Here is a 26,646-nt window from a genome sequence, read left to right as displayed (position 1 = left end):
ACTTATTAATGTTATCATGGTTAATCGGTTTGGTTCCTGGCTCATATTTTTCAGTTAGAAGAAATTCTTCCTTTTCTTGCATTAGTTCCTGCTATGTTAGCTCATTTAAAAACCAAAGGAATTAAGGCAATTCAGTGCAATGAGGAGCAACAAGCAAAATGAGGAGCGCGTCTGTTGTAGGTTGGCCAAATTCACCTGCTAAATGTGTTTCTGTCTTTGATCGCCCCCTTGTGGCCATTTTGTACAAGAACCCATTTTGGGTTAATGTTTTCTAATAACAGCCATACCTAGCATATACCTATATGCTATAAAAATAGTTATTGACACACAACGTGCCAATTTTTAGGTCAGATTTTAGGTTAAAACGCATATTATATATATCTCTGTTTTCACAATTTTATTAAAAAAATGTTTCATATTGGTTTAACCTTTTTAATAGCATATCAATATTCCATGTTGTAGTTCATATCAACTACCTATAGCCTATATATTACTTGTAGTTAAACATTTAAATTATATTGTAACCTATTTAAAAAAAAACAAATAAGGCTATATTTGAACTTAAATACATAAATGGTACAAATGGTGTGTATATATTGTGAATATTAATTTCATGGTCCATTCATAAGGTCAGCAGTTTGCGTAATGATACCAAATGAAGCATTCAATAAGGAAATTAATCTCTGGTGCTCCTTTTGCGTATGAAGAATAGTAGCATTACTGCGCTGGTCCACAGATGTCAGGCTGCACGCGAACAGGCAAGACCACACACTAACTTCTTCAAACAATGCGGTTAACTACAGCGAATGGGTTAGGGATGCAATCAGCTAATGCACTAAAAGGAATGTTCCATCGCCAGCTGCATAGAAGCAGCATTATTCTTTAGCATGAGGTGTATGAAGTCCCTCATGCGCTTGTCACAGCAGTTGTCCACATTCTTTGTTGTTTAAACTAGAGTTTGAAGTCAAATGCGAGCAACAACATTTAGATGACAGAACTTCTCGAATATAACGCCGATCTCCTTGACAGTCAGATTATGTGTTTAGCCAATCAGAGAGCCTTTGATGCCTTTGCTGTCTGTCAATCATTTTGCTCGTTCGTATGTCATAGCGTGCAGTCCATATATGGAAATCCGGAAGTGGCGACTGGGCCAAGAAACCAAAGCCTGTGAACAAGAGCAAGAGAGAACATTGGTAAAGAATTTGGAGCTGCTGAGAGCTTCGAAGCGTTTAACTCAGGTGCCGAGCTTGCTTTGCTTTTGCTTGACAGGTAAAAATACCACAGTTACGCCAGCGGAGGGTGTGTAGAAAAAGGGGGTGTGTTTATTTTGTTCGCATTAAGTTTTGGCGGAAGTTCCAAACGGATAACATCGCAACTTTAATAGCTATGCTATATTGATAGGCTACTAGGCTTACTTGTTAGCCAAATATTGTTTATTTTTGTTTCTTCATCTACTAGCCTATATGAGAGATTATTTAAAACTGTAATCAGAGATCAGATATCAATAATAATAAAATCATGTAGCTTATTTTGTTTAATTCCCACCAAAAAAAAAACTATCACAAGCCAAGTCTTGATATTATGACCGCCTCATTAAGAGTGTATTGCTGAGTCACGACAACTTGTCTTTTTAAGATAGGCAATAATAACAAAATAATATATTTTGTTTGATTCACTTGCAAAAAAATAAAAATAAATAAAATAACGATACACGATTTCGGCTCTGTCCGCTAGGGGGACCCCTTGCACCCTCTATTACTGAAGGCAAGATAATTATTTCATTAAAAAGCACACGGAAAAGGGGGAAATGTCTTTTTTATTTGCTCTCAATAATTATTAAAATGTTGATTTCTTAGTCTGAGCTCATAAAATATGTGACTTGTAGTAAATGTTTTGCCAACTGGTTATGGTAGTAAATACATTGCTGGTTTGTCATCATTTTAGCTTTTTGTTCTGCTCACCATCCACCACCACAATACCAGATTCTGTCTCATATGAGGCCGTTGAACAAAATATGCAATGCTTAGAGCTAAAACACATGCGCTGACTAATGCTGCAAGTCATCTCTTTAATGAAAGTCATCCCACTCTTCCTCTTCACAGATTATAGTTTCTCTCCATCAGCAGAAATCCTCTAAATCTGTTGTACATTAGATAAAAAGTTCTGCGTACATTGTTAGTTTATAAAACACATCTTATAGTGAAAAAAAACTTGACCATCTCAAAATGTCCAATAAAATATTTAATTTTAATATAATTGTTTATAATTTTTGAAATGCAAATCTGAGCTATACACTCAGAAAAGAATTACCACTGAAAGCTGATTTGTTGAATTTAAGTTCTGATTGTATTGTGCAAGGCACGTCATTTACAAAATGTTCAGACATACTTTAAATGTGTCTTTGTTTAACAGTCAATCAGCAATGAACTCTGTGCTCTATACAGAAACACATCTGGTGCACAGTTTTCATGGCATGTAGGAAACTCTGCAAGACTAAATGAATTCAGCAATCATTTGTTTTATTTTGTTTTTTCTCCATTTTATGTAGTTGAGCTGCATGACATGGTTGCTCTAAGTGCCATCTGAATGTGCTCTTTCTGTCAGTATCTTTCAGCCACTTTTCATAAGATTAATAATGTGCATCAGTGCATTTCTATTTCGCTAAACGATCACTGATGTGTCACACTATCCCATCCAATATCCTATTACTAGGCTTATTATAATATACAATATTGATTAAATAGTCTACAATCTATTTTGTAAAGAATTTCTTGCTTTTTGAAATGAGATGTGCAGATCTGCTGTAACCCCCAGATAGCCTAATAATTATCCCAAGCTTTGATATGTAATTGGCAAATTGTCATATGCATTAAGAGCTATAGTGATTTTTTCTATCTATGTTTACATTGTCGTTTCCAGGTGATTTTACTTGTCTATATAAATACCTCCAGTAGCCTAGATGTTTTAATAATGAGGCTTTTGTATTTTCTTGGAAGATAACTGTGTTTTGAAGACGGGTGCGATTGATGTGGATGAATGAAGCTGTGAGTATAATCCGTGTTTATTAGTAACTATAAATGTCTCATTGTTATCCTCTCCAAATATTCGCTCAGGTATGCAGCTTTGTTTATACAATCAGGAGGAACATTGGCAGTCATCGAGTCTGTTTCGCAGGAGTCGTGTGAAGACAGCTTCATCTAGTCACCAATAGATGGCGGTATTTGACCGTGTAAAAGCTTCGACTGCCTGCGCCACCAACAATCACTCAAATAGTAGGCTATCTGAAATGAGTTGAACTTGTTTTTGAAATTCTCACGGTAACACGTGTGTAAACTTGCTTTTGAAGGTCAAGAAAAAACAGAGTTTGTTCAGTTATCTTTCGTTCTTCTTTTGCACGGGTCACATTCTTGCAGTAGCCTAGGCTATATAAAGTTGGAAATGTAAAATATGTTCTTTGCTTTGCGGCGGGATAAAAACTAATTAAAAATGTATTTAAGTGTTATTACAATGTTTTATCAAAAACTTGCTAATTTATTAGAATTGCACCAAACCTGTAGCCTAATTTATCGTAGGCTACTGACCAAGCGGAAGACTAATTTTCAATATTAGAAGTAAAAATAGGCTATAACCTATTTAAACAGTGAGAATGTTAAAACCAAAATGCACATGCGTCGCAAATGTAAATGTAAACTAAGCTATTTAAATTATCGTGGTAACGCTTTGCAATAAGGGCTCGTGTGTTAACCTTAGTTAAGACATTAACATGAAATAACAAAAAGCAATATATTCTTATTCATTTATTAACCTTTGTTAGTTGATAAAAATGTTAATGTTATTTCACAGTGCATTAACTAATGTTAACAGATACAACTTTTGATCTTAAAAATGTACTAGTAAATTTTGAGATTAACATTAATTAATATGGTAAATGCTGTAGAAGTAGGGTATTGATCATTGTTAGTTTACTCCATAGAATATTTCGCTCCAAGTTTATTTTTAACTGTCATTTTCATTAAGTCTGCGCAACAAAACAGCTTGAACGTTGACTTTTTGACAAAGAGCATGTTGTCAGAATATAACCTGCCGTTAAAAAAAACTATTATATGAAACGCAAAAATTTCATGAAATTGCAAAGATGTAGAAAGTAAAAAAAAAATTATATTTCTCTCTTTAATTAGCCTATTTATTTATTAATTTATTTTTATATATTTATTTTGTTGTGATTAAAAATGTGACGACTTGCCGCGACCTTAGGCCTACATGTATGAAAAATATAACCTTTGGTTAAAAATAGGCTGCCTTGATTATATAACTGAATCGTTGTATATTTAGCTTGTCTACACAACCGCTATTGCAAAATATAATGATAGAGGAATTGAAGTTTGGAAGACAGAATTCACAACAATTATTCTAATGTTGGTGTTTTTAATCAACATTTAAAAAAAAAAAAAAAAAAAAAAACACTGGAGGAAAACACATTTGGACTTTTGACTCAGATACAGATTTTGTGACAACTGGCCACAATTTCCCCTATAAACCTACATATCAAATTCGCAGTAGATTAGATAGATAGAGAGAAAGAGAGAGAGAGAGAGAGAGAGAGAGAGAAACATGGACTAGGTCAGGCAAAAAACACACTGCTTTCCTTGAAATGTTTTATTTCTGCTTCCACACATCGCATTGCACTGTACAGATTAAGTGACATATATACTCAAATGTGCTTAATTCAACCTCTATTGAAATGTAACCACAACACATAAAATGGCCCGTCCATGACTTCATTAGTTTAACTGTTTTATATGCGCTCGGTATGCGGTGAGGTCAACTCGTGCTGCCAGGGGCTGGTTTTGGAAAATAGGCCTATTTCCAAGCGTTTTGCGAGTGCAAAATAATTAATCCTTCATTAATTTTCTTTACCTCACAGTTATCCAAGTGCTTATCTTTGTGCAACTTGCTCCGCAAAAAGCGGACTACATCACGCAAGGCTTGACGTCTTGATGCATACTCTGATGGTGATGATGGTGATGATGATGGTGGTGATAATATCCGCCGGCAGAAGGATGGAAGGACGTTATTCCGTTAAAATTCAACATGAAGTCCTTCCGTTCTCCGACTGGGGATGAATGTGTCGGATAGCGCGATATTCCTACTGGGGACAGATATATGCACAATGAGAAAAATATACACTTAATGACCAGTACATAAAATCTAATATTACGTATTGTTATTTTTTTTTATTAATCAGCTCATACATGGGTGCTTTTATCCCCACATTTGGAGTAAAACGTTCCATATCTGCCTTTAAATGTTTTGTAAACAAACAAATTGATTTTAACATTTTCTTTACAATTATTTTCTCCATCAATATTTCATGAAATGAATATTTTTTTTCGATTTCAATATTTTTTAAACGGGATTCACGCATTTTTACATTTACGTGAAAATATAGGCTAATGATTCTTGAACCCTAGATGGCAATAACAACAACAACAACAATTATTATTATTATTATTATTATTATAAACTTATTTTGCTGTTTCCTACCCCAACACATCAATGTGGTCGGACGTAGACATACATAAAAAAATCTTGCAAAAGATGTCAAAGCAGGATATATTTGAGCCATGCTGAAAAGATGATGAATTCGACAGCTAATTCAAAATATTTTGTACAGTTTATAGTATAAGGTATTTAAAAGGTATTAAGTTAAAGTGTTAAATTAAACCTTTTGGCATTCTGAGAGATCTTTCTTTTTTTATCATGCTTTTCATTTTGATTTTGGCTACAGAATTATGTAGTTTAGATCGATTTTAACGTAATAAATATATTTTAGAGCAGAGTTACACTTTATTTTAAGGTGTCTTTGTTACAGTGTAATTATACATTTAAGTACTAAGTAATATTAATTAACAACATGTAGCTTGGGTTGAGGTTGTAGGATTAGGGTTTGGTTTTGCACAATTATGCAGAATGTAGGCCTACTGTTATTACTATAGTAAGTAACAAAGACACTGTAAAATAAAGTGTTACCCAAAGAAGTCTAAAAAAAGTGGCATCTAAATGTTTCATAGATTACATGTTATTTGCTGTTACCTGACATGTCTGTGTTGTCTCTCGCGCTTTGCTGCATATAACCCTGCTCCAGAGAGTAGGTGAATATGCCGGGATGCTGCCCTGTGGACGGCGAATTGCTCGAGACGGTAGTCGGCTGTTTTAGGTATGGAGAATTTGAAGAAGCCCACAGTGCAGTGCTCTCTGAATACGACGAGTGACCCTCAAGCGCGCCCGCTATTGCAGGAGAAGACGAGACTGGGCTGGTGTTGCTCTCCGCGCCATAGTCTCCGTTCCCGGGCACTGGACAGCTAGCCATATAGCCATGTCTGGAGCTGGGGGACATGTGACCGTGGTGCCCGCTGCTTATTGATTCATAACCATTACCAGAGAGGTCCAGGTTATAGCCACTGCTGTGGCACGCAAGTGCGCCGGTGGGAGGTTGGTAATCGAAGCTCTGAGGTAAAATGGCGGAACCGAACCCTAGGCCGTTCATCATTCTGTACATTGGTTTCATGGCCTGACATTTTCTCCTAAATCCTCGCGGTCTTCGCCGAAATGACCCTTCCTCGAACATAAACTCACTGGTGGGGTCTATGGTCCAGTAGTGTCCTTTACCCGGCCGCCCAAGGCCTTTTGGTAGTTTAATGAAGCACTCGTTCAGAGACAAGTTGTGCCGAACAGAGTTTTTCCAGCCCTGATAAGAGCCTCGGAAAAAAGGGAAGCGTGTTTGTAAGAACTGGTAAATCTCACTAAGTGTGAGTCGCTTTGTCGGTGCGCTCTGAATTGCCATCACAATGAGCGCAATGTAAGAGTAGGGCGGTTTCTCCGGGCGTCGCAGTCCTGAATTAGTCTTTTTGCTCTTGGACACGGTGCCATGGTCCTCCAAGTTACCTGTCGAGTTCATCAGTCCTGGATGCAGCGCGGTGGACGCTGGACTGGTCCTAGCCGGGGGCGTCGACCGCAGTGGTCCGTGGGAGCTCTCAGTCGTCATCTGTCCCGCTCTGACGTACGAACACAACCCGATGACAGACGTTGACAGAAGAAAAAGGTAAAGCAAACGCCAAAAGGTTGAGATATTCAAGAACTAATAACGAAGTTCAAGAAAACAACCGAGAATAAACACCACGCTTATTCAGTCGAAAACGTTTGCTTATTTAATCAAGCATCCCATGTAAAGGTAGGCTAACTGTCTTCTTTTCCTGGCGTTAAAAGTTGTCGTCCAAATCCTGCTGTTTGTGAGAGAAAATATCCAAGTAATACGCGTATTTGTGGTCGTTATCAACGTTTTTCTACGGTTCTTTTTCTGTCACTGTCTCCGCTGATCCGAGTGGCTGTAATCCCTTTTTGAGAACGAAATGGAAAGACTTGAGTTCGTGCAGCGCCTCAACTAAACAAAACTCGACAGCCAATCACTCAATAACTCTCTCCGGCTTTCTCTACTCAAAACGCTCCTCCTTCCTCGCCTCACCCACCCCCTTAAGCCCCTAGACCCCAGCAAACTCAACTCTTCCTCTCTCTCTCTCTCTAGAGCCACATGCAATACATTGACTGTCCACCCTCAATCTATCACTATGCGACAACAAACGTTGCATCTCTCATCATTATCATTATCGTCTTTCTGGCTTAAGCCTGCTTATTCTTCTGGCTTATTTATAAAATATGTTTTGGTCATTTCGCCTGAATGAGTCAGCCAGTGTTGCGCGCTTTATGAGAATAAACTTGGGTATAATAGAATTATATTTTTTAATAAAGATTATCTTAGCTTATCAAGCGAGTGAGAGGCTAATGCCAGTGTTTACTTTTGGAATTTGTATTTGCAACTCGAATTTTAATTGGATGGATTCCTCTAATGGTCTTGGAGGGCTGTCAATACGAACAAAAACTCAATGAGCGTGAGAGGCCTTAATAAACGTAGCAGGACTAAAATAAATAAATCATACAATCAAATGAGGAGACAGTGATCAGTGAGAGGCGAGTGAGAGAAGAGGGGAACGACTTTGGCTCGAGTGGAAGCAGGCTGTCTGTGTCTAGAGGTTTGGATACCACACACAGCGCTCCAGTATCAGTTTACGGGCCCGGGGCTGCAGCACATCCCTCGAGTCCAGCGTTCATTAGCAAAAGAAAATGCCAATTAGCCATTTGGACGTCGACAGCTTCCGCCAGCAAAGAAAGGTCACAGCAGTCTTCATAGACCAGTATAAATATGTATTTATTTATACAAACGTAAACATCTTATACCTATAAATTAATGTTAGGCCTATATATTAATGTTTGTTAATTGTTATATTTGTTATAGGCTGTGAGAAAAAAATGAACTAATTTACATTGGCTTAGCTAAAGGCCTGTAAATATATATATATATATATATATATATATATGGTGAATTCAGGTTGAATGTGACACTTTTTGCCATTGAGATGACTGGGGAAAAGTGTCCCAATCAACCTGAATTCAGGTAATCGAGTTGGACAGCTTTTTATTAGCCTACAAATGTTTAAAATCTTACATTATTGAATTATGATTCATATTATTTGTTTACCGTTTATTATAAAATTAGAAACACAAAAACAGCATTAGGCTATGGCTCCTAGTCTTTCTTTCTTTCTTTTTATTTTTTATTTAGGCCTATTTTTAAATAGCGCGGATATGTTTTCTCTCGCGCTCTCTTTTTCCCCTCCCTTTTTAATCACCCAAGTCTTTTAAGTGTTCTTTTGAACAAAGCGAATCAACAATCCCCTAGTTTAGGCTTACCGTGAGGATGTGGATAAAAACATGTTCCCGCGCTATATAAGCAGTATTTCGCCGGGTTTCCCCCGCCCGCTGAGCGCCTGACCCCCGCCGAGTCCCGGATACCCGCGGCTGCTCTAGAGGAAACCGAGCTCTGCACGAGACTTTGAACACAGGCCATCGCTATGAGTGTATGTGCGTAAGAAAGCATCGTGCTCCCTTACCCAAATACACTCACTGATCTATTTTCATTACAGACCTAATTGAGCAACTGTAAACAAGATTTATGACTTATTCTTTGTCAAACGAATGTGCATCAAAGGGTCCAGTCAACCTTTGATCTGAGACGATTTTGTGCCTGATATGAAGTAGGCTATCAAACAATTTTAAGTGTCCCATTTAAGACTCCTTACACCGGACACACAACTACAACATACTGACATATTTTAGTTCCCCTTAATTATTAGAGAAAAAGGGAGTTAAACATTTTTAAATTATTAGAATACAGAGAGAGATTATTAAGCCTAATTAATGAATTATTAGAGCTTAAGACAGTAAGAATAATCTGTTATTTGATCTATCTATGCTTTATTTTTCATGTTTTTTTAATTGCATCACAGTTATTCGCCTTCATTGCTCTGTTCAAGAATGGTAGACCTATTATTTAAGCCATTAGCCATTACACACTGAAAAAAAATCATCCCTCGAAATTTGAAAACTTAAGTTTATTTGATGCCTGCTGTTCTTTTTTGGCAAGTTATATGGAAACAATTGAGCTTGTTTGATGAAAGCATTTTTTACAGTGCGTTCATTTGGTTTGAATGTCAGTGCTTGCACTGCATGAGTGTATTCTACCTGGTAGACTTGATCAAATAAAATGTAATTTATTATTTCGTATATTTTCATAATTATTTATTTATGTATATATTATTTATTTGAAATATGCTCTAATTGCCCTGATTTTTTTTTTTCTGTAGATAACAGCACCATAAGCCCGTGTTTATTTAAAGTGTTTCTCAGATATCCCTGTATATTTATAGCTATACGAATGAGCGCTTCATTTGCAGCCGAAATGCTAAAGTCATGATAGATTTTAATTCTCAGCTAACGGTTTTTTCATAAACAGGTGTGTCATTCCGCGAATTCACCTGCAGGTTGCAGCATCGCACTTAAATGGCAAGCATTTAAAAGAGTAAGCATTTAAAGCTTGTCAGCTAGACAGAAATGCACTATTTGCGAGTTATATACGTGACATAACCACAAAAGTATACATAAAATTGTGAGCTTTCCGTAACCTTATAATAGACTAGTGCAATAAAGTACGATCAATGTCGAGCGTCTCGATTTCTCTCAACTTTTATCATTTTGTAGGCCTACTGATTGTTCGCTTTATACAGCAAAACATCGTCTTCATTCGTTAATTAGGCCTAATTAATTAATTAATTCGTTCATTCATTCATTCATTCATTGATGAGTAAGGAAAAATATATAGGCCTAAGTGAAGAAAGACACGTCCTCGCAGATTTAGTGTGCTCTGAAATAGGCCCGTTCCCTGACCTGAAAATTACAGGGCTGTCAACCCAAGGAGATGACGTGACTGAGGACTGAAATTGAAAAGGAAACGATGGCCCTGTTTCAGTACCGCGGACAGCGCAGAATATTTCATGTTTGAGACAAGCAAAATAAAAATAAAAATGTCATGTTAAAAACAAAAACAAATATAGGCTATACACAAACTGAAATATTAATAATAGATGTAAATAGATGTTTATATTTCATTGTAGTTATTCTATTTCATGATTTATATTTTTCTACATAGCCTAATACGTCCCACTTGTCGTTTTGTCGAAGACTTCAGATAGCATACCTTGCAGGTTTGAGATTAGTTTTACTGAATAGGTATTTTGTAGCTACTTGTGTGATTTTAAATGGAAGTCAATTCATCTGCAAACATTTTAGACTATTGCCTTCATTTTCTGTCAACCGCAACAAATAGGCTAAATAAGTGCATACATACAAATTAGGCTAATAAATAGGCCCATTAACGTCTAAAATAGCTTTTATTCGTGCAGTGGTTTTGATTATGACAAATTTTAGCGCAATTTTGAAATTGTCTATTGTTCAATACGTTGACTTATGTTTGTGCTAGACCCTTTGTAACTAATCAGCCGTGATGTCGAGCTTATTTTGAATTTACAGGCGGATTTCCAATTGCTTTAATTATAACGGTAGCCTACTTGACCTAATAAGTTTATAATTCAACCGAAAAAATCACTGCTTAGGATAACGATATTATCGATATTAATTTATTAGGCTATATTAATCAGGCTGCATTATTGATATTAAATTGGATGCAGAGAAACTGGCAAGAAATGCCGTTGCATTCATTCCAGCTTTGACAACATACGACTTTTATTTTGGGAGTGTATGTGTGGCTGCAGCTTCAGTGACTCATGCTTGTTGATTTTCCATTTGAAGAGAAACTGTTTTTGAATCACGAGTTTTCTGAAACGTATACGGTCAGTTAACAGACCCTGTAATTTTACATTATGAGAAAATATTGTATACTTCTCTTTATGGGAAATTCAAGCAATGTGTGAACGGTTAGCTATTTGTAAGGAATTTGTATAGGCAATTATCGGGGCCTCTGTATCGTTTTAAATAAACATGTTTTGTGTTTATGCGTGTGTTATGTGAATTAGTTATGCATAATGATAATAATTAGGCTATTTTTTGCATATGTTTTGTTTGATACTGTTTGATCGTACAGAAAACACTTGCGCGGCATACGGTTGCCATGGTTACTTTCTCGGGCGACCGCGATTTCTATTCGCTATTCTATTTGTCTTGATAATGTTTTTTTTTCTTACTTTGTTATCTCTAATTTTAATTACCTGCTTAATATTTAGAAAATGTACATCAAATCAATCAAAATTCAAACAATTTTTTTTCGTAGTTTCAGTGTTTGCATGTGCCTTTGCCTTTAACGTACAGATTTCAGCAAGTCAATCATTGTAAGCAAAACATGTTAGTGACGTGTCTAATGACCAGTGAGTTAAGTAGATAGGCTATAGTTTCAGAAGAATAATGATTGAAAATGCATGTAGGCCTAATTTCTCTCATATTTTCCTTTATTGACGAAAGTACAACTGCATATGTTCTGAGCACAGCTCTAAACAAACCATCACATTTACACACAGACATGAAACACGGCACACTTATAACCCAACACAGTTTTACAAAGAAGCAAACTACATTTAAATACACATACATTTAAATACACATTCTGTCTATAATTATTGGCATGGTTATGCCATCGTTTACAAGAAATGAAAATGGAATCAGTAAACACTGTACACTGGCGAGGCATTGATAGAAGACATCTAAACAGCAAACATGCAGTATGTATTCTTTGTGCATGCTGGGCTTAAAATCATGAAAAATAAAGCACATAGGCCAAAAACACAAACCGTTTAGCATAACAGAAACAAGTGCACATAACTGGTGTGTCAAACACCAAAGAAACTGCGTTTAAGCGTGTTATTGTCTGTAAATTGCCTTGTTCACTTGTCATTTCATGACAGCAGAGAGTCTATTCTGAAGGGGTGATATCCAGTTTCTTGAACAGTAGTAGTGTGAGAATGTGCCAAACCCGGAAGGGAATTCGGCATGTCCGGCATTCGACTGATGTTAGTAATGTCCACCGTATTACACCTGTAGATTGGAAAGGCATTCGACACCTCAGAACTGACCTGGATTCCGGTCTGAGGCGCATGAGCCCCTGTGGAGGGCGGATAGCCCATAACGACTGGCAGAAAGTGCGGAGCTGCTGACAACATTAGCCTGGTACCAAAACACGTGTCCTCTGTGCTTTGCTCCCTCCGCATAAACGGTTTACTGAGGATGCTGTCTATGGCAAACGAACTGGAAAACTTGGAGCTCTCGTCGCGCGCTGGGAGCCGGCTGTCATCCGTAGGCACGCGCTCTTGAGATTCCGAGTTGCTCAGGATCTTCTTACTAATGCGCTTCCTCCTCCGGCGGAAAACGCCGTCTGCGAATGTGTATTCACTGTGTGGGTTCAACATCCAATAATTGTCTTTTCCCCACGGACGTGAGGGATCTCGCAGCACTTTTAAAAAGCAGTCGTTTAATGACAAGTTATGCCGTACAGAGTTTCGCCACCCCGTGTAGCTGCCCCGAAAAAACGGGAATTTTTTCATTAAGTACTCGTTTATTTCAGCAAGTGTGAGGCGGCCGGTGTTGGAATCGCGTATGGCCATAGCAATGAGCGCGATGTAGGAGTATGGTGGTTTGGGTCTACGCGTATATGGTTTCGCCTTCCCGTCCGAAACGGGGGCACTTGGTCCTGGGCTGTTGGCTGAACAGTCTCCATCCGAGCCCAATTCTTCCTCCGTGGACAGCGGTGAAGCCACGTTCACGTCCATGTCATTGCACAGGTCCTTGTCCACAAGGCGACTCGCAGAGAAAACCTCCAACTTCATTGTAAGGCGCCTCTGTCACTTTAAACTGAGTAGCTTTTTATTCAAGTCTTCTGCTGTTTGATTTAAGCAACACTTTCGGGAGAAAGTCTCAGTCAGTGTCAGAGTCTATGAAAGATAGAAGAATTATCACTTCCTATCGGTTAAAAAGTCCTCATGGGAGAACGTAGTGCACCGGCGGGCGTTAATATAATCGCTCTGCAAGGACGGCCCACGAGGGCGGGGCTTACAGGCCAGACCTGTCAATCACAAACACATTCACGCGAGTTAAGGATTTAGAGATGCTCACCTGCCCCCGTAAGAGCACGGATAGAGTGTGAGGGGTTTGTAAGCAGTCGTGAGGACTTCTTTTATTTTATTTTCGCAAAAATAACCTGTGAGAACATTTGAAGAGGATCTTAATATTGAAAAGGCTCATTAATATTTACATTTAAATCTAAAGCAATACAATTTAAATCTAATTTACTTGTTTATCATCAACTTACAATATCCTTACAAATATAGTGAAACCACTGTGTGTGTACATGTGTATTTTAGGAAATAAGTCATCAAAAATGACATGACATTTGAAGGGTTCTCATTATTTATAAGCCTATATATTTAAATTTACCTTTTAAAAAGTTCAAGGATAGCCTATAAAACCTGAAATCACCTACATTGTGAAAACCAGCCAACAGTCTCCACAATGAAAACAGCTTAATAAACATGCTAAATATTTTGTTAATGTGAAGGTATAGTACATTTAGTATAAAACATTAGTATAAAACAAAAGATATCTGTGAAAAATCACCATGATAGAAAAACAAACGTGAATGTGCGTGTATAAGTTTGGCTATACTTGTGAGGGCCATATATGTATGTATACCAACTTCTTGATTTATCTTGTCCTTTGATGATTCTATCGTCAGGAAAAAACATTCATTACATTCTTCTTATTCATTGTATTCAGACATAAATACACTTGTGAGACAAAGCGAACATGCCTGCTAATTCATTTGAACTGTGAAATTGGCAAGGTGACCTCGCCACGGTATGTGGAATGTCACACCTGATTCTGACGCACCCAATACCTGACATCAACGTGTCACTCACGATCACTCTTTGTAAACTGAGTTTACGTGTTTAATGAAACAATGTGCTTGTGGCAGTTGCTGACTTTTGTAAGAACGGGGAAGTTTACTGCACCTATGATGAGCTTGGACGAGGGCCATATATATATGAGAAGCACCATAGAGATCATACACAGGTCAGAGAGTATATGATTAAAAAATATATATATATATAAGGCAATGAACAACATCTGCCTAAAAACTCTCTTATTCTCTCACCAGAGGTGAAGGCACAGTGAAAGGTCACGAAGTTTCATAAGTTCCTAACGTGCCCTATAGGTGAGTGATAATCATTTAACTGTCTTTTGAACCACACCTACATAAAGCCTTTGGGATATTTTTTCTTTGAGTGAATCCAAAACATTCTCTTGTGCACTGATGGTGTGTGTAATTTTCTGGGTTCATGGGGCAGGCAAGCAAGCCTGTGCGACTTGTGGTGTGTGTCTATAAACACACACACATAAATACACATACATACACAAATGATTATATAGTCTTCCATGGAGACAGTCTAAACATGTGTTACTGTTGAGTTCTCAGTAACCATAACTTTATTTTCCACAACAAATAAGAAGAACACTAGGGTCCAAAACAACATTGGACCCCATTGACTTTTTAATTGTATGAACAAAAACAGTTCATAATATCTTCCTAAATAGCTCAAAATATCTTCTTTTGTGTTCTGCAGAAGTAGTAAAGTCATACAGATTTGGAATGACATGATGGTGAGTAAATGATGACCAATTTTTATTTTTGAAGTGTGTGGTCAGAGTTAGATAAATTAGTTTGGCTGGGGTGCGTAAAATATGTTCCAATCCATCTTCACTATAAAACACTTGTACATTCATTATACTGCTAAACTCATCCATGCATTGAAAAGGTTACAGACCTCCATTGTCCCAGGCCTACTATTGTCATATGTAAACCATATCATCCCATTTAAAAGTAAAAGGACTAAATCCACTCACATAAACCACACATGAAACACAGATCTACTTCATTTATAAACAACAAAGCTTTTTACTTTGAATTGTTCTGAAATAAATTATGTCCTGATGTATGATGCTGTCCACATTTCTTTTTAAAATGTCTTGGAATATCCCTTGATATATTCAAAGGCCTTGACTGCTTCCCCAGTCAGAAACTCAAATAAATATGAATTTAGCAGTTTGGCACTGTGTGCGACTTCGGACCGCTGCAGTCAGATAGAGTTTCGGCCCTGTGCTTACTCCTTACCCTTACCATTCCAAGACAAAATGATTTCCAGCAGGCTGAACACTTGAGCAGGCCTAAAACTGATATTTAAAGGGCATGTCAACCAATCTTTCTCCTTTTTAAAAATGTAATCGAACACTAATAGAAAGAGACCATATTAAATGGTTGGCAGTTTGATTCCTGGTTTGCAAAAGTCACCTCTCTCTCTTTCTTTGTGACGGCTGAAACGATCATTCTCCTCATACCTGTTGTGTTTAGCTTCAATGGCCATCTGATAACTTTAAGTTCAGTTCCTTCTGTCTGCGATGCGATGTGTGTGTGCACAGGTGTGCGTGTGGTTTATCTTTTTTTTTTTTTTTTTTTTTTTTTTTTTTAAAATACAGGTGTCATGATCTTCTTCTGAGCACAAAAAGTTCAAAGTCATCTATTTATCTTCTGTCTGTGTTTAGATAGGATCCAGCACTTGATCTACACTATGCTTATCTTTTTAGCTTTAAATACTGACTAAGCCATCAAGCATTTCAAGAATTTGTTTGGTTGTCTGTGTTTTATTTAGCAAAAAAACATTTGGGTGTTAAATACAAGAGATTTAGTGTATATAATGAAGCACAATATATCAGCACCAATATTTAGAGATTTTTTTTTCATTTATCAGTATTGATCAATATTAAATATTTTATAGTGCTCCTCAGTTCCTATATTTTTACCACTTACCACATATATTACAGATGATAAATGGGACTGAGTGCATAGACAAGGTTAGAGAGTTGACAGAGGTCATGTCAGTGGGAGATACCACTCATGGATCGTCACTTAAGATTTGGATTACCATTTAACCACCACCAGATGCTATGATTACTACAACATTCTAGATTTGGCACATAAAACGACAGTAAGATGTTAGCGCACCGCTGAGCTAACAGCCGAGAGAAATGATACTGCAGCCGAGTCTACGCTCTCATTATCACAGAAGCTTTGGCTCGTATAGCAGTGTGTGGCAGCACCGGTGTTTGTATGTGTGTGAAAAGTATTTCATATTTGATTACATCCCAAAGACACCCCTTTACAGAGCTGTCATGAGAGAACACGCACCTGTTTTATGCTTCGTTTGGTTCATGCTATACGCTGTAGCTAGCATTTCCCTTTCTTTTTTTCTTAATGAATTCCTTAAATTTTCTCCTTCCTCCCACTTAGGTTTTGTTTTTGTTATCTTTGTTCCAAGTGTGTAATTTGATACAATGAGTAGTTGTGTGTTTGTTGTTGAGTGGATATGTGTTTACATCTGCAAGCGCGAGAGGCGTTTTGTCACTATGAAGTGTGAAACCTAATTCTGTTTTAGAATGTGTTTCTAACTCTTTGCGTGACAGAAAGTGTATAACGTGACAGAGTTGCAAGGATTGCAGGTGCGTGGTGTCATGTTAGAAGCTGGTCTCTGAATGTGGTTTTGAGTCTCGGACAATAAAACATCCACCATTTATTTCAGTTTATGCGTGAATCAACAAGTGAGAAACAAAACCCTTTGTGTGATCGAGTACTTTCTGGTATTAAACAGTTTGTTTCCAGAGCTTAAATGAACTTAAAAGTCTGTATAGGATTGATTGAATTCAATATTTGAAGATTTCATTTAAAAAAAAATTGGTGTTGTGGACCTGCATTGAGTGTACTTAAGTCATGTGGAAGCACTGAAGCATTGTCTTTAAACTACTCACCAAATAAAGCTAGTTATTTTACTTTATAACTTGTTAAATATGCATATTTTTCTTACACAAATGCATCACTTTGCTTCAGAAGGCCTTTATTAACCCCCCAGAGCCGTGTGGAGTACGTTTATGATGGATGGATGCACTTTCTTGAGCTTCATACTGTTCCATGCCATTATAAAGCTTGGATGCGTCAGGACATTTATTAATATAACTCAGATTGTGTTCATCAGAAAGAAGAAAGTCATATACACCTAGGATGGCTTGAGGGTGAGTAAAGCTTGGGGTAATTTTCATTTTAAAGTGAACTAATCCTTTAAATCTGATAAAGGATATATATATATTTACACACTGCCCGGCCAAAAAAAAGTTGCTGTTTGGATTTTAATAGGCAAATACTTAAGAATCTATGAATGGATCATTATTACACTGATTATTATATTTCCAGCATGTTGTTTATTTCCATCAAGAGGTGCATCATTTTTTGGTCAAGATCTTGGATTCACAATGCAAGAGGTGAGCACTCTGTAAAGTCACACCCCAAAAACTTTTTTTCCCCCAAGACCTATTGCTAGCTGTGTTTCCATAGCGGTCTAAAGTACCATGAAGATAGTCCGGTGATGTGGGACTGCGTGACTTTCCAGTTCCCGCTGGATTTCGTCCTCTGCATATAAGCTTAATAAAGCCTGAACCTCATTGTCAGTCCATCTGTTTTTTAAAAACATTTTTTAAACTCCATTGCTGATTCGAATAGCAAACAGCTCTTACTGCACGCACCGCAACAGACTTTAAAAAAGATGGTTGAAATAAAATGCTGCGTGAACTCAGCCAATCAGCATGTTCAGTGCTCAAGTCCCACCCCAGAAAGTTCCGTAACTTTAAAAAAGTACTACCTAGCGAGCAGGTATTTCAGAGGGGGAATTTTTTACCCGGAACTTCATTTAGACCCTGCTCCTGCGGTCGAAACACACCGTGTACCACTCCAAAGTCCCTAGTTCCTGGGGAAAGTTCCTGCGGGGGAAACGCGGCTCATGTGTGAAAATGATTCTTCATGCTCTCTTCCAACTATTCACAATTTGAGCCTGATGAATCTTGACATTGTCATCCTGGAGTATGGCCATGATACATCTTAATACTTTTTTTTAAAAAAACTATTTCTTAAAGTTGTTTAAGAAATGAAAAGCTACACACTCCATCTTTTAGGGTTAAAAGAACCTTTGCCAAACATATAACATGCTAGAAAAATAATAATCACTGTAATGTAATAATGATCCATCCATAGACTCTTAAGAATTTGCCTATTAAAATCCAAACAGTGGCTTTTTTTTGGCCGGGCAGTGTATAATATATATATATATATATATATATATATATATATATATCCTGACGCATAAAATAGTATATACATAAAGTAGTCCAATACTATTATTGATTCTCTTTGACTGTTGAAGTTTGTTATGAAGCTAAAATTTCATTTATAATCCATTCTTATAAGATTAGGCTGATCAGGAAACAATAACTATAAAATAACAAAATATAAAATATGTGTTTTGCAAACAGTCATGACTCAGGGTCGGATTTTTCACTTGTGTGCTTGTGTGTATGTGGGTGTGCATTCAGAGGAATCCGAAACACGTAAACTTTGTGATTCCCTGCGTCTGCTGAGAGTAGCCATGTGTTTAACAACAAAAACGTCTGCCCTCATTGTCTGTTCAGTGTGTGTGTGTGTGTGTGTGTGTGTGTGTCCTTTCACTGCACTTTTTGCACAGACGCTCAAGGAGGGCTTTCACCTGAGGTGATGTTAACTTGCCAAACCAGTAAAAGAAAAATAAACAAACATACAGAGGTAGGCAAGCTCTGTTATTACAGAGAGGTTACGGAGAGGTGATGTATGTGTGACAGAGTAAACCTTAAATCTATTAAAGTTATTGTGGTCGTACAACAGTAAGGTGAGGATTAAATGGAATTATTGTGGGTCTACATCCAGTAGTTTGTGTATCAAGATGGTGGGATGACAAGTTTAGGATATAGAAGAGAACATCATGTTTGAACCATCTCTGTCGCATGCTGATTCAGATGGTCCTCGACTCTTTATCGCTACTCCTCACACGCTACGGCAGCTCTGCTCGCATGCAGCCCGGAGAAAACATTACAAAAGGTATTTTCTTAAAAAAAATCTGATAGTGGATTATCTGATATGAGTTGCACTCTATGCCACGTGTTGACAGCTTTAACTCCACTCTGTGCTGTGCTTTTTAAGAGAAATGTAAGCAACAAGCTCCCCCCACCCTCCACCCTTATGGTCTGCCGGTGGAACTGTGTTTACCTGGCGAGCGTAGCCGTTCTGCTGTCTTTGTCTAAACTTGAAAGGGGATCCAAACGCTCGCCCTCCTCACGCACTGTGCTTCGCACGACACACCCCGCCCTCGCTTTACTGCTACAGTGATTTACTCTAAAAGAAACCAGAGAGGGTGTTTGATATTCATATTTTGTTATATTATATAGTCTTAATCTGTTTTGAAGCTGTGTCTGATTTACTTAAGTGGAGCAAAAATATGTGTGATTAAATGATAAACTGTCCTTACTGTGATTAACATCACAGTAATAAACTTTTTGTCCATACAATGAAAGTCATTGGGATCCATTGTTGTCTTGGACCCCATTGACTTTCATTGTATAAACAAACAAACAAAAAAAGTTTCTAAATAGTAAAAAAAAAAAAATCTTCTTTTATGTTCACAGAAGAAATAAAGTCATACAGGTCATACACCATATAAAGATAAGTGAATGATGACAGAATTTTAATTTATTTTGGTTGAACTATCCCTTCAAGTACACTCAATAAAGTATTGGTCATTGGAGACATTGACTGAGTGGCAGATGCTATTGTTGGTCAATATAGTCCTGTATTGATCCAGTGTTACTCGTGTATATTTGTCTGGGTTATTAATCAGAGGAAGTTACATTGGAACAAACGGATCTCCTGATGCAGATTACAGAAAGAACAGGGTAATTCAACATCGATCCATTAACACACACACAAACACACACACACAGAGATACATTTGTGCCCTGCTGAAAATAATCACCATGATGATAAAGTAAATGCAAGATTGCTCTTTATGAATAATGTTTTCCATTCCTTTTGTGTACACTTTACTTTTTTCTAAAATACAAGTTCTACTGGCAGTGTTTTAGATAGGGCCCACTAGTCCCGCTAGTCAGGCCTTTACCTGGGTGGAAGGGAGGGTGCTTACAGCAGGAAGTCGACATCTCGGTGATGTCAATATATATAATACTCTTTTACATGCTTTATTTTATAGGACATTGGAGTGGAGACAGGAAAAGGGGAATGGGATCTGGACATGACCCAGGCCAGACTCAAAACAGGGTCTTAGGCTTGTTATGCAAGTAAAAAAAAATTTTGTAAAGTCTGTGACTGTGTATGAGTGTGAGTTTGTTTGCGTGTGAAGAAGAGAGAAAGTGATGGTGGAATTCTTGGCTCATGTCAACACTTCATTACACAAAACAGTTCAGCTAAAGGTGAGACTAGATAATACAATCAAATGCCAACAGAAAATGTTTTGTCACCTGTTTCAGTCTGCACTGTGTTTTGGCACTTGTTGACTTTACTTAATGTCAATCAATTTGTTGAACTTAACTGTAAAAATCTGTACTATTTGTATACAATGCCTTTGTTATTCAGAAAACACCATGATAAATTGATATTTATGAGTACCACTTTGTCAAGCCAAAAAGGAGTTTGTGAGATAGGAAAATCTTAATAGAATTTTCACTCATTTTCCCAACTTTTGCAGTTTCTCTTTAGTTTCACTCATTCCTTTTCCAAAGTCAGAATGTTGTTGGATCATCAATGTGGCTGAATTTTTTGAGAGAACATCACAGAAATTGACTTAATTTATTGATAATGTTTCCCGAAAATGTTTTTGTTTGAAGTCACTATTATGGTGATTAGTGTTCCCTTTGGTTGGGCACTTGGAGCTTCTTATTACTTCTCTTCATACCAGTGTGTAAAACTGGTTCCCAGTCAGCTACCCCACTTGATATAACACATTTGGCACTGTCTCATATCCTGAAGTCATCTTTATTCATGCCTGAAAGACCACAGATTCATGGTGACCTGCCTACCTGACAAATAAGGTAGGTGTTAGGGGGGGCTTTAGTTTTGGGTGCACTTTGTAACCCAGTCTGCAAGCATGCAACTCATGACATTGCTACTTTTGTGGGCACCGTTTAAGGAATTTCCTTGGATAAAGTTGGCCGGTTGGGCTTCAACACACACTTTTATCGTTTGGATGTCACTATTGCCTCAGAGACTCATTCAGTCCTTTTGGCTGGTAACTATAGTTTGTTTGAACTAATATTCACCCCGTCTGACAACCTAGTTGTCTTACAATGTAAAACACCTTATTTTTAATGAGTATTTTTTTGTTTTATTTTTCAGATAAAATTTAAAAACCTGTTTAAAACAAGATAAATTCACTTGAGAAACAACTGCATAAGATATGAAGACTACGATATTGAATTTTGAATATAAGTGTAATCTGTCAAACTTCACTGGCAGATTTTTCTATTTGCTTTAAGTATGAACCTGCCATGCAGTGTTGCTTCTGTAAAGTAAATTAATCTTGTTTCAAGGATTTAAAAACAAGAGAGGAAAAAAAAAACTCTTTTTGCAGTATATTAATACCCCTTTAGTGTTTGTTGGCAATTTTTTTGTGTGCAGAGTCTGATATCACATAAATGTGTCCTCTTTTCACTCATTATGGAAACAGTTATATGTACACTACCATGAAAAGTTTGGAGACGGCAAGATTTCTTTAATGTTTTTGAAGAGGTTTCTTATGCTCACCCAGGCTGCATTTATTTAATCAAAAATACATTAAAAACTGTAATATTGTGATATTATTACAATTTAAAAGAACTATTTTCAATTTTAATATATTTTAAAATGTAATTTAATCCTGTTAATCCTACAAAAGTTGAATTTTCAGCAGTCATTACTCCAGTGTCATTATGATCCAACAGAGATCATATGCAAACATTTGAACGGTCGTGTTTAACTTGATGTTATTTATGAGAAAAACCCTTTTGTAACCTAGTAACTTCAATAACGGATGGCTCTGCGGTATTAGGCATTGTAAGTCTTTTCCAGAGTATTATTATGAGTAAAGAAGATGGTTACCAGGCAGTTACACCAGTTGAAACACTTCTTTCACTTTCTTTCTTTTGTTCTGTAACTCATTTTCATTCATTCACTCTCTCAGACATACACAGATACACGCCTATAGGTCAAGACAACCCTACTTAATTGAACTCTTATCTGTTGTCTAACCACAAATAATGATCTATTAAATTTTGTTAGAGAACAAGCAGAGATAGCACTAAATCGGCTTGCCTCTCCAGTGTGGGCAGGTTTACCAATCAAGACATGCTGACTTTTGCAGAGGAGAAAAGCCATCCTGCTCTCAAGAAGAGAACCCTCACGCCTGGAGCGAGATTGCAATCTCCGTGGTTGCGCGAGAACCGTTTAGGTTGTTTTACAAACACACTTCACAGCGCACAGGGACGAACAAAAGGGCGTCGCACGAAACCCTCAGAGAAGTCACAATGGTTTATAGTAGCATTGTTGATCAAGCAATCAGACCATGATTCATCTTTCTCTAGAATTTTCAAACATCTCGTGCCGGAAATATTCCGGCAAACCTAGAAAAACATTCCCTCTCATGCACTTTTTTAAATAGTTCTTTTGTGTGCCTTTTACAAGGATTTGCACACTGTGTCAACGAATTATGTTTTCAATTTAATGCTCTCCCTCTCAGACCCCTCTTACAAGGCACTCCATTCCCTCTTCATCTAAACAAATTCAAGCAGGGCTCGCGCTGAGTTCCGGCAGCCCTGGCGCGTGCTACCATAAACAAAACTCCTAGGTGGCCTGTAGATTCTGCAGAGAGAACAACATTTGCACATATACAAAAGGCTCAGATATAGGCCAGATATATGCACAAAAACACCAAGATACTCTTCTCATCAGGTCTAAAGTATGGCAGTGAAATGTATTCATTTATAAACAGACCAAGCTTAAAGTAAATAAACCAGAGCTCTCTCAGAGGTTCTCAACCAATAGAGGGCCTCAAGATGACTTAAAGTTAGATAAAATAAAACAAAACAAGCATTACGATAAGCTAAAATAACTAAAAATCTAGATATTTCTTAGTATTTGATTATTTTTTATAATGATTATACATAGTTATGCCAAGCTCTAAAATATTTTATTTGGTAGAAATTGTGAGTGGGAGGGGCCTTTAAATATTGTTGTGGACAATAAGGTTGAGATCCACTAATTGTTCGCTCTTTCAGATTGAAATTCTTGTTGATTTCTGTTGCAATGTCTGCCACAAAAGATACAGATATTTGCCCACAAGGTTTTGGGACTGGTTTGGGTGCACATAGCAAAATGTATGTTTTAAAAAAAAGCATATTAAGTGTTTATAATAAAATCTCATATATACATATGTACAATGCATATACTGTAAAAATAAATAAATAATCAAACGTGCTATTATCCCAAAATTGGAAAAATTGATCTGGATTTATCCTACTTATTTTTCATAGCACGGCAGTTGTTTACTGTGATATTCTTCCACATGAAATAAACAAACATCTAAGACAACAATCAGGCTCTCAATTGAAGATCAGTGAAGAAATATGATTGAAGAGGCTGGACCTTCTTAAGAAAACAACTCTGAATATTAATGCAAATCTCTAAATCCCTATTAGAAATAAAGAAATACTTTGAGGGATCAAAAGACTTCAAATGCATGCTTCTTCCTCAAGACAAATGTCAGAAACTTGTCACGTTCAGACTTTTATTTTGTGTGTGCGCGCATGTATTTGCTTTGTATTGCTGGATGAGACTGTTAAGTTCACCAATGTAAAAATGTAGGCAGCAAAAGAGACATCTACTGCCTTCAAAAATCGATCAGATGAAGGTATCTCGGTAGACAGGAAGTGAAGCTAACATCGCATTCGGATGTGCCTTGATGCCTTCCTACCTTGGAATGCATCCTCCAAAGGCAAGGCAGCATTTTAAAACTTCGCATACAGCTGTTGTATCAAATGTGTAGGCCTATCAAATCAGACTCAGATACAGGTGCAAATGATTATATCATTAAAGAAATTAAACTGTGCTTTTGTTAAAAATGTAACTGCAAAGAATCTTATTTTATTGCCGTTTGTTGAATTAGATCACATATGCTGAATGCTGAATTGAAGATCAAATACCATACAAATATACTCAAAAGCAGACAACATCATAGAGAATGTAATCTCAAAGCACCTTAAGCCTGCTATACTGTTTTGTTCTTTCTAAATTTGATAAGCCAAGTTAGCCAACAGGACCACAACCAGGCTTGAGTCATTTTGTATTGGCTAATAAATCATGCTGGTGTTAGAGAATACGGTCTAATCTAGACCAGATTCACTGTAGCTGTATAAATAAGCACAGACTCAGTTAAGAATACTCTGTTAAGAATCACAATGTTGCACCCCAGAAAATGTGCCTGTGGTGATACATCAAAATGAGATTGAAAATACATCAAATGTGAAGTGTCAATTATGGGAATGTCAATTTACCATTTTTTTACTCTAAATTATACAAGTACTTGTTCTTTTTCACTTCCAAAAACTGTAAATTTAACGGTATTTTACTGTAAAATTACATTGAGTTTACGGTTAGATCTTTTACAGTTATTCCCCGCATATAGTACAGAAACTTTCTAACCACTTAACAGTTTTTCACCATAGCATTTTTACAGTCTTTTACCGTTAAAATCATGATCATTTTTTTTACAATGTATGGAGCTGGAAATGCGATGGAAATGTTAAAATGTAGGCCTGTTAGTTTATAAATCATGTACTATGGTAAACATGGTTTTGAGGTGACAACATAGTATTAGCTTATGCAAGGAAAATAACTCTTTATTAATCGATATTTAGCCACTGCAATCATACTTTGCGGGAAAAGGAATAACAGTTGGACGCAGCAGCAATTATGCAGAGGAATTTTTGGAGTTTTGCTAAAATGTAGATATGGCACGTTTTTCCAATAAATTTGGGCAATTTTAATGCATACTCAAAGCATAGGCCTACACCTCATTTGAAATTTTGGATTATCTTTTTGTGGATTTGAATAAGTTCAAAAAGTTATATTGTGAAAACACTGTCATTTCTAGAAGTCAAAACTGAAACTGAACTGTATCTTTTCCAAGTATCAAGCATTTGCTACCGTAGAATTTGTGAATCTAACAGGGTGGTCAAAAGGACGTCTTCCTTCTGAACAGAAACACATGCTGGCCTCCGCTATAGCAACTTGTAGCACATGTGGACACAATAGACAATTGTATTTCATGCCAAAAATACATACTAAAATGATGTGATGAGCTCTTTATTTATTTTAACCTTCTCCACCTTCTAGGTGAGAGAACAAGTCTGGAACATCTAAATTCCTCAGATTCTTGGATGTACGTGTCTGCACTGCAGTGAGGTGAGTGCGTCTGAACCTCAGGGTTTCTCCCACACCCCAAAGACATGATGACAGATCTCAGAGTGGGTCTCTATGTGCTGCCTTGTTCAAGATGTTGCTGATTGAAATTTTTTGACTGAAGATGTCACTCCTGCCCTGTCACCTTTTAAGTTATCTTGACCTTTCTTCAGGGCATTTAGCACATTGACATGCTCACCAAACACAAAATAATGTGTTCATGTTTATTCGCACATAAAGTCCAGACCCTCTCATAAGTAAAACAATCCCTGAAGGGCTCATTTAGGTAATTGTTAATGAGTAAGATGGAGTTGACGGACGATTTAAACAGTACAGTACATTAATTTCCATCTTGCAGTGGCAACGTTTCAGGTGTGACTCATGTCTCTTAACCAAATTGTTGCCTCAATAAATCGTCTGCCATGACAATTTTCTGGACTTTCACTTTCATTTATTTCTCAATATTTCTCCTACCAATGACACTAATGGCTGTCTTAATCAGACAGATTAAACTCTGAGAAACTGTGCATGTGGTTGTTTGCAATGTAATGCAATGTAGAAGTATTCATGTGTGCTTCATTTTGAATATCTGTTGAAAGTGAATGAATGAATGTTTTGCCAGAAGTACATTAAAGTTGCTATGTTTTTTTTTTTTTTTTAGACAATTTGGTTTTCTCTCAACTGTGGTTTCAACTATCTAAGCAGTCATAAATTTGCGTTGGAATTTATGTATATATACAAAAGTGATATTTACAAAATGAGCTTTTGTCAGGCTGTAG

The 26,646-nt window shown here is 37.0% G+C and overlaps 2 protein-coding genes and 1 long non-coding RNA gene across 4 annotated transcripts; 1 reads left to right on the top strand and 2 right to left on the bottom strand.

Annotated features, from left to right (window-relative positions):
• Positions 1–1,161: 1,161 nt before the first annotated feature.
• Positions 1,162–25,962, top strand: LOC127502871 (uncharacterized). Its single transcript, XR_007926950.1, has 6 exons — positions 1,162–1,269; positions 2,997–3,044; positions 14,429–14,526; positions 14,612–14,668; positions 15,078–15,114; positions 25,802–25,962. It is a non-coding gene; the product is annotated as an uncharacterized LOC127502871 (long non-coding RNA).
• foxf2b (forkhead box F2b) lies at positions 4,642–7,475 on the bottom strand. 2 transcript variants are annotated; one of them, XM_051876296.1, is made up of 2 exons: positions 6,094–7,475; positions 4,642–5,146 (listed from the first exon to the last, which is right to left on the bottom strand). In XM_051876296.1, the coding sequence occupies exons 1-2, from the start codon at positions 7,043–7,045 to the stop codon at positions 4,971–4,973; spliced, it is 1,128 nt and encodes a 375-aa protein (XP_051732256.1). In that variant the 5' UTR covers positions 7,046–7,475; the 3' UTR covers positions 4,642–4,970. The 2 variants fall into 2 exon arrangements, with proteins under 2 accessions (XP_051732256.1, XP_051732255.1); XM_051876295.1 differs by having other exon boundaries at positions 4,642–5,149; positions 6,094–7,474.
• Positions 11,892–13,746, bottom strand: foxq1b (forkhead box Q1b). Its single transcript, XM_051876297.1, has one exon. The coding sequence runs from the start codon at positions 13,281–13,283 to the stop codon at positions 12,357–12,359; it is 927 nt and encodes a 308-aa protein (XP_051732257.1). The 5' UTR covers positions 13,284–13,746; the 3' UTR covers positions 11,892–12,356.
• Positions 25,963–26,646: the final 684 nt, after the last annotated feature.

Source organism: Ctenopharyngodon idella, chromosome 20, assembly GCF_019924925.1.
Source record: "Ctenopharyngodon idella isolate HZGC_01 chromosome 20, HZGC01, whole genome shotgun sequence".
NCBI classification, from domain to species: domain Eukaryota; kingdom Metazoa; phylum Chordata; class Actinopteri; order Cypriniformes; family Xenocyprididae; genus Ctenopharyngodon; species Ctenopharyngodon idella.
Note: the sequence above shows the minus strand (reverse complement) of the source record. Positions and strands in the feature narration are given on the sequence as shown.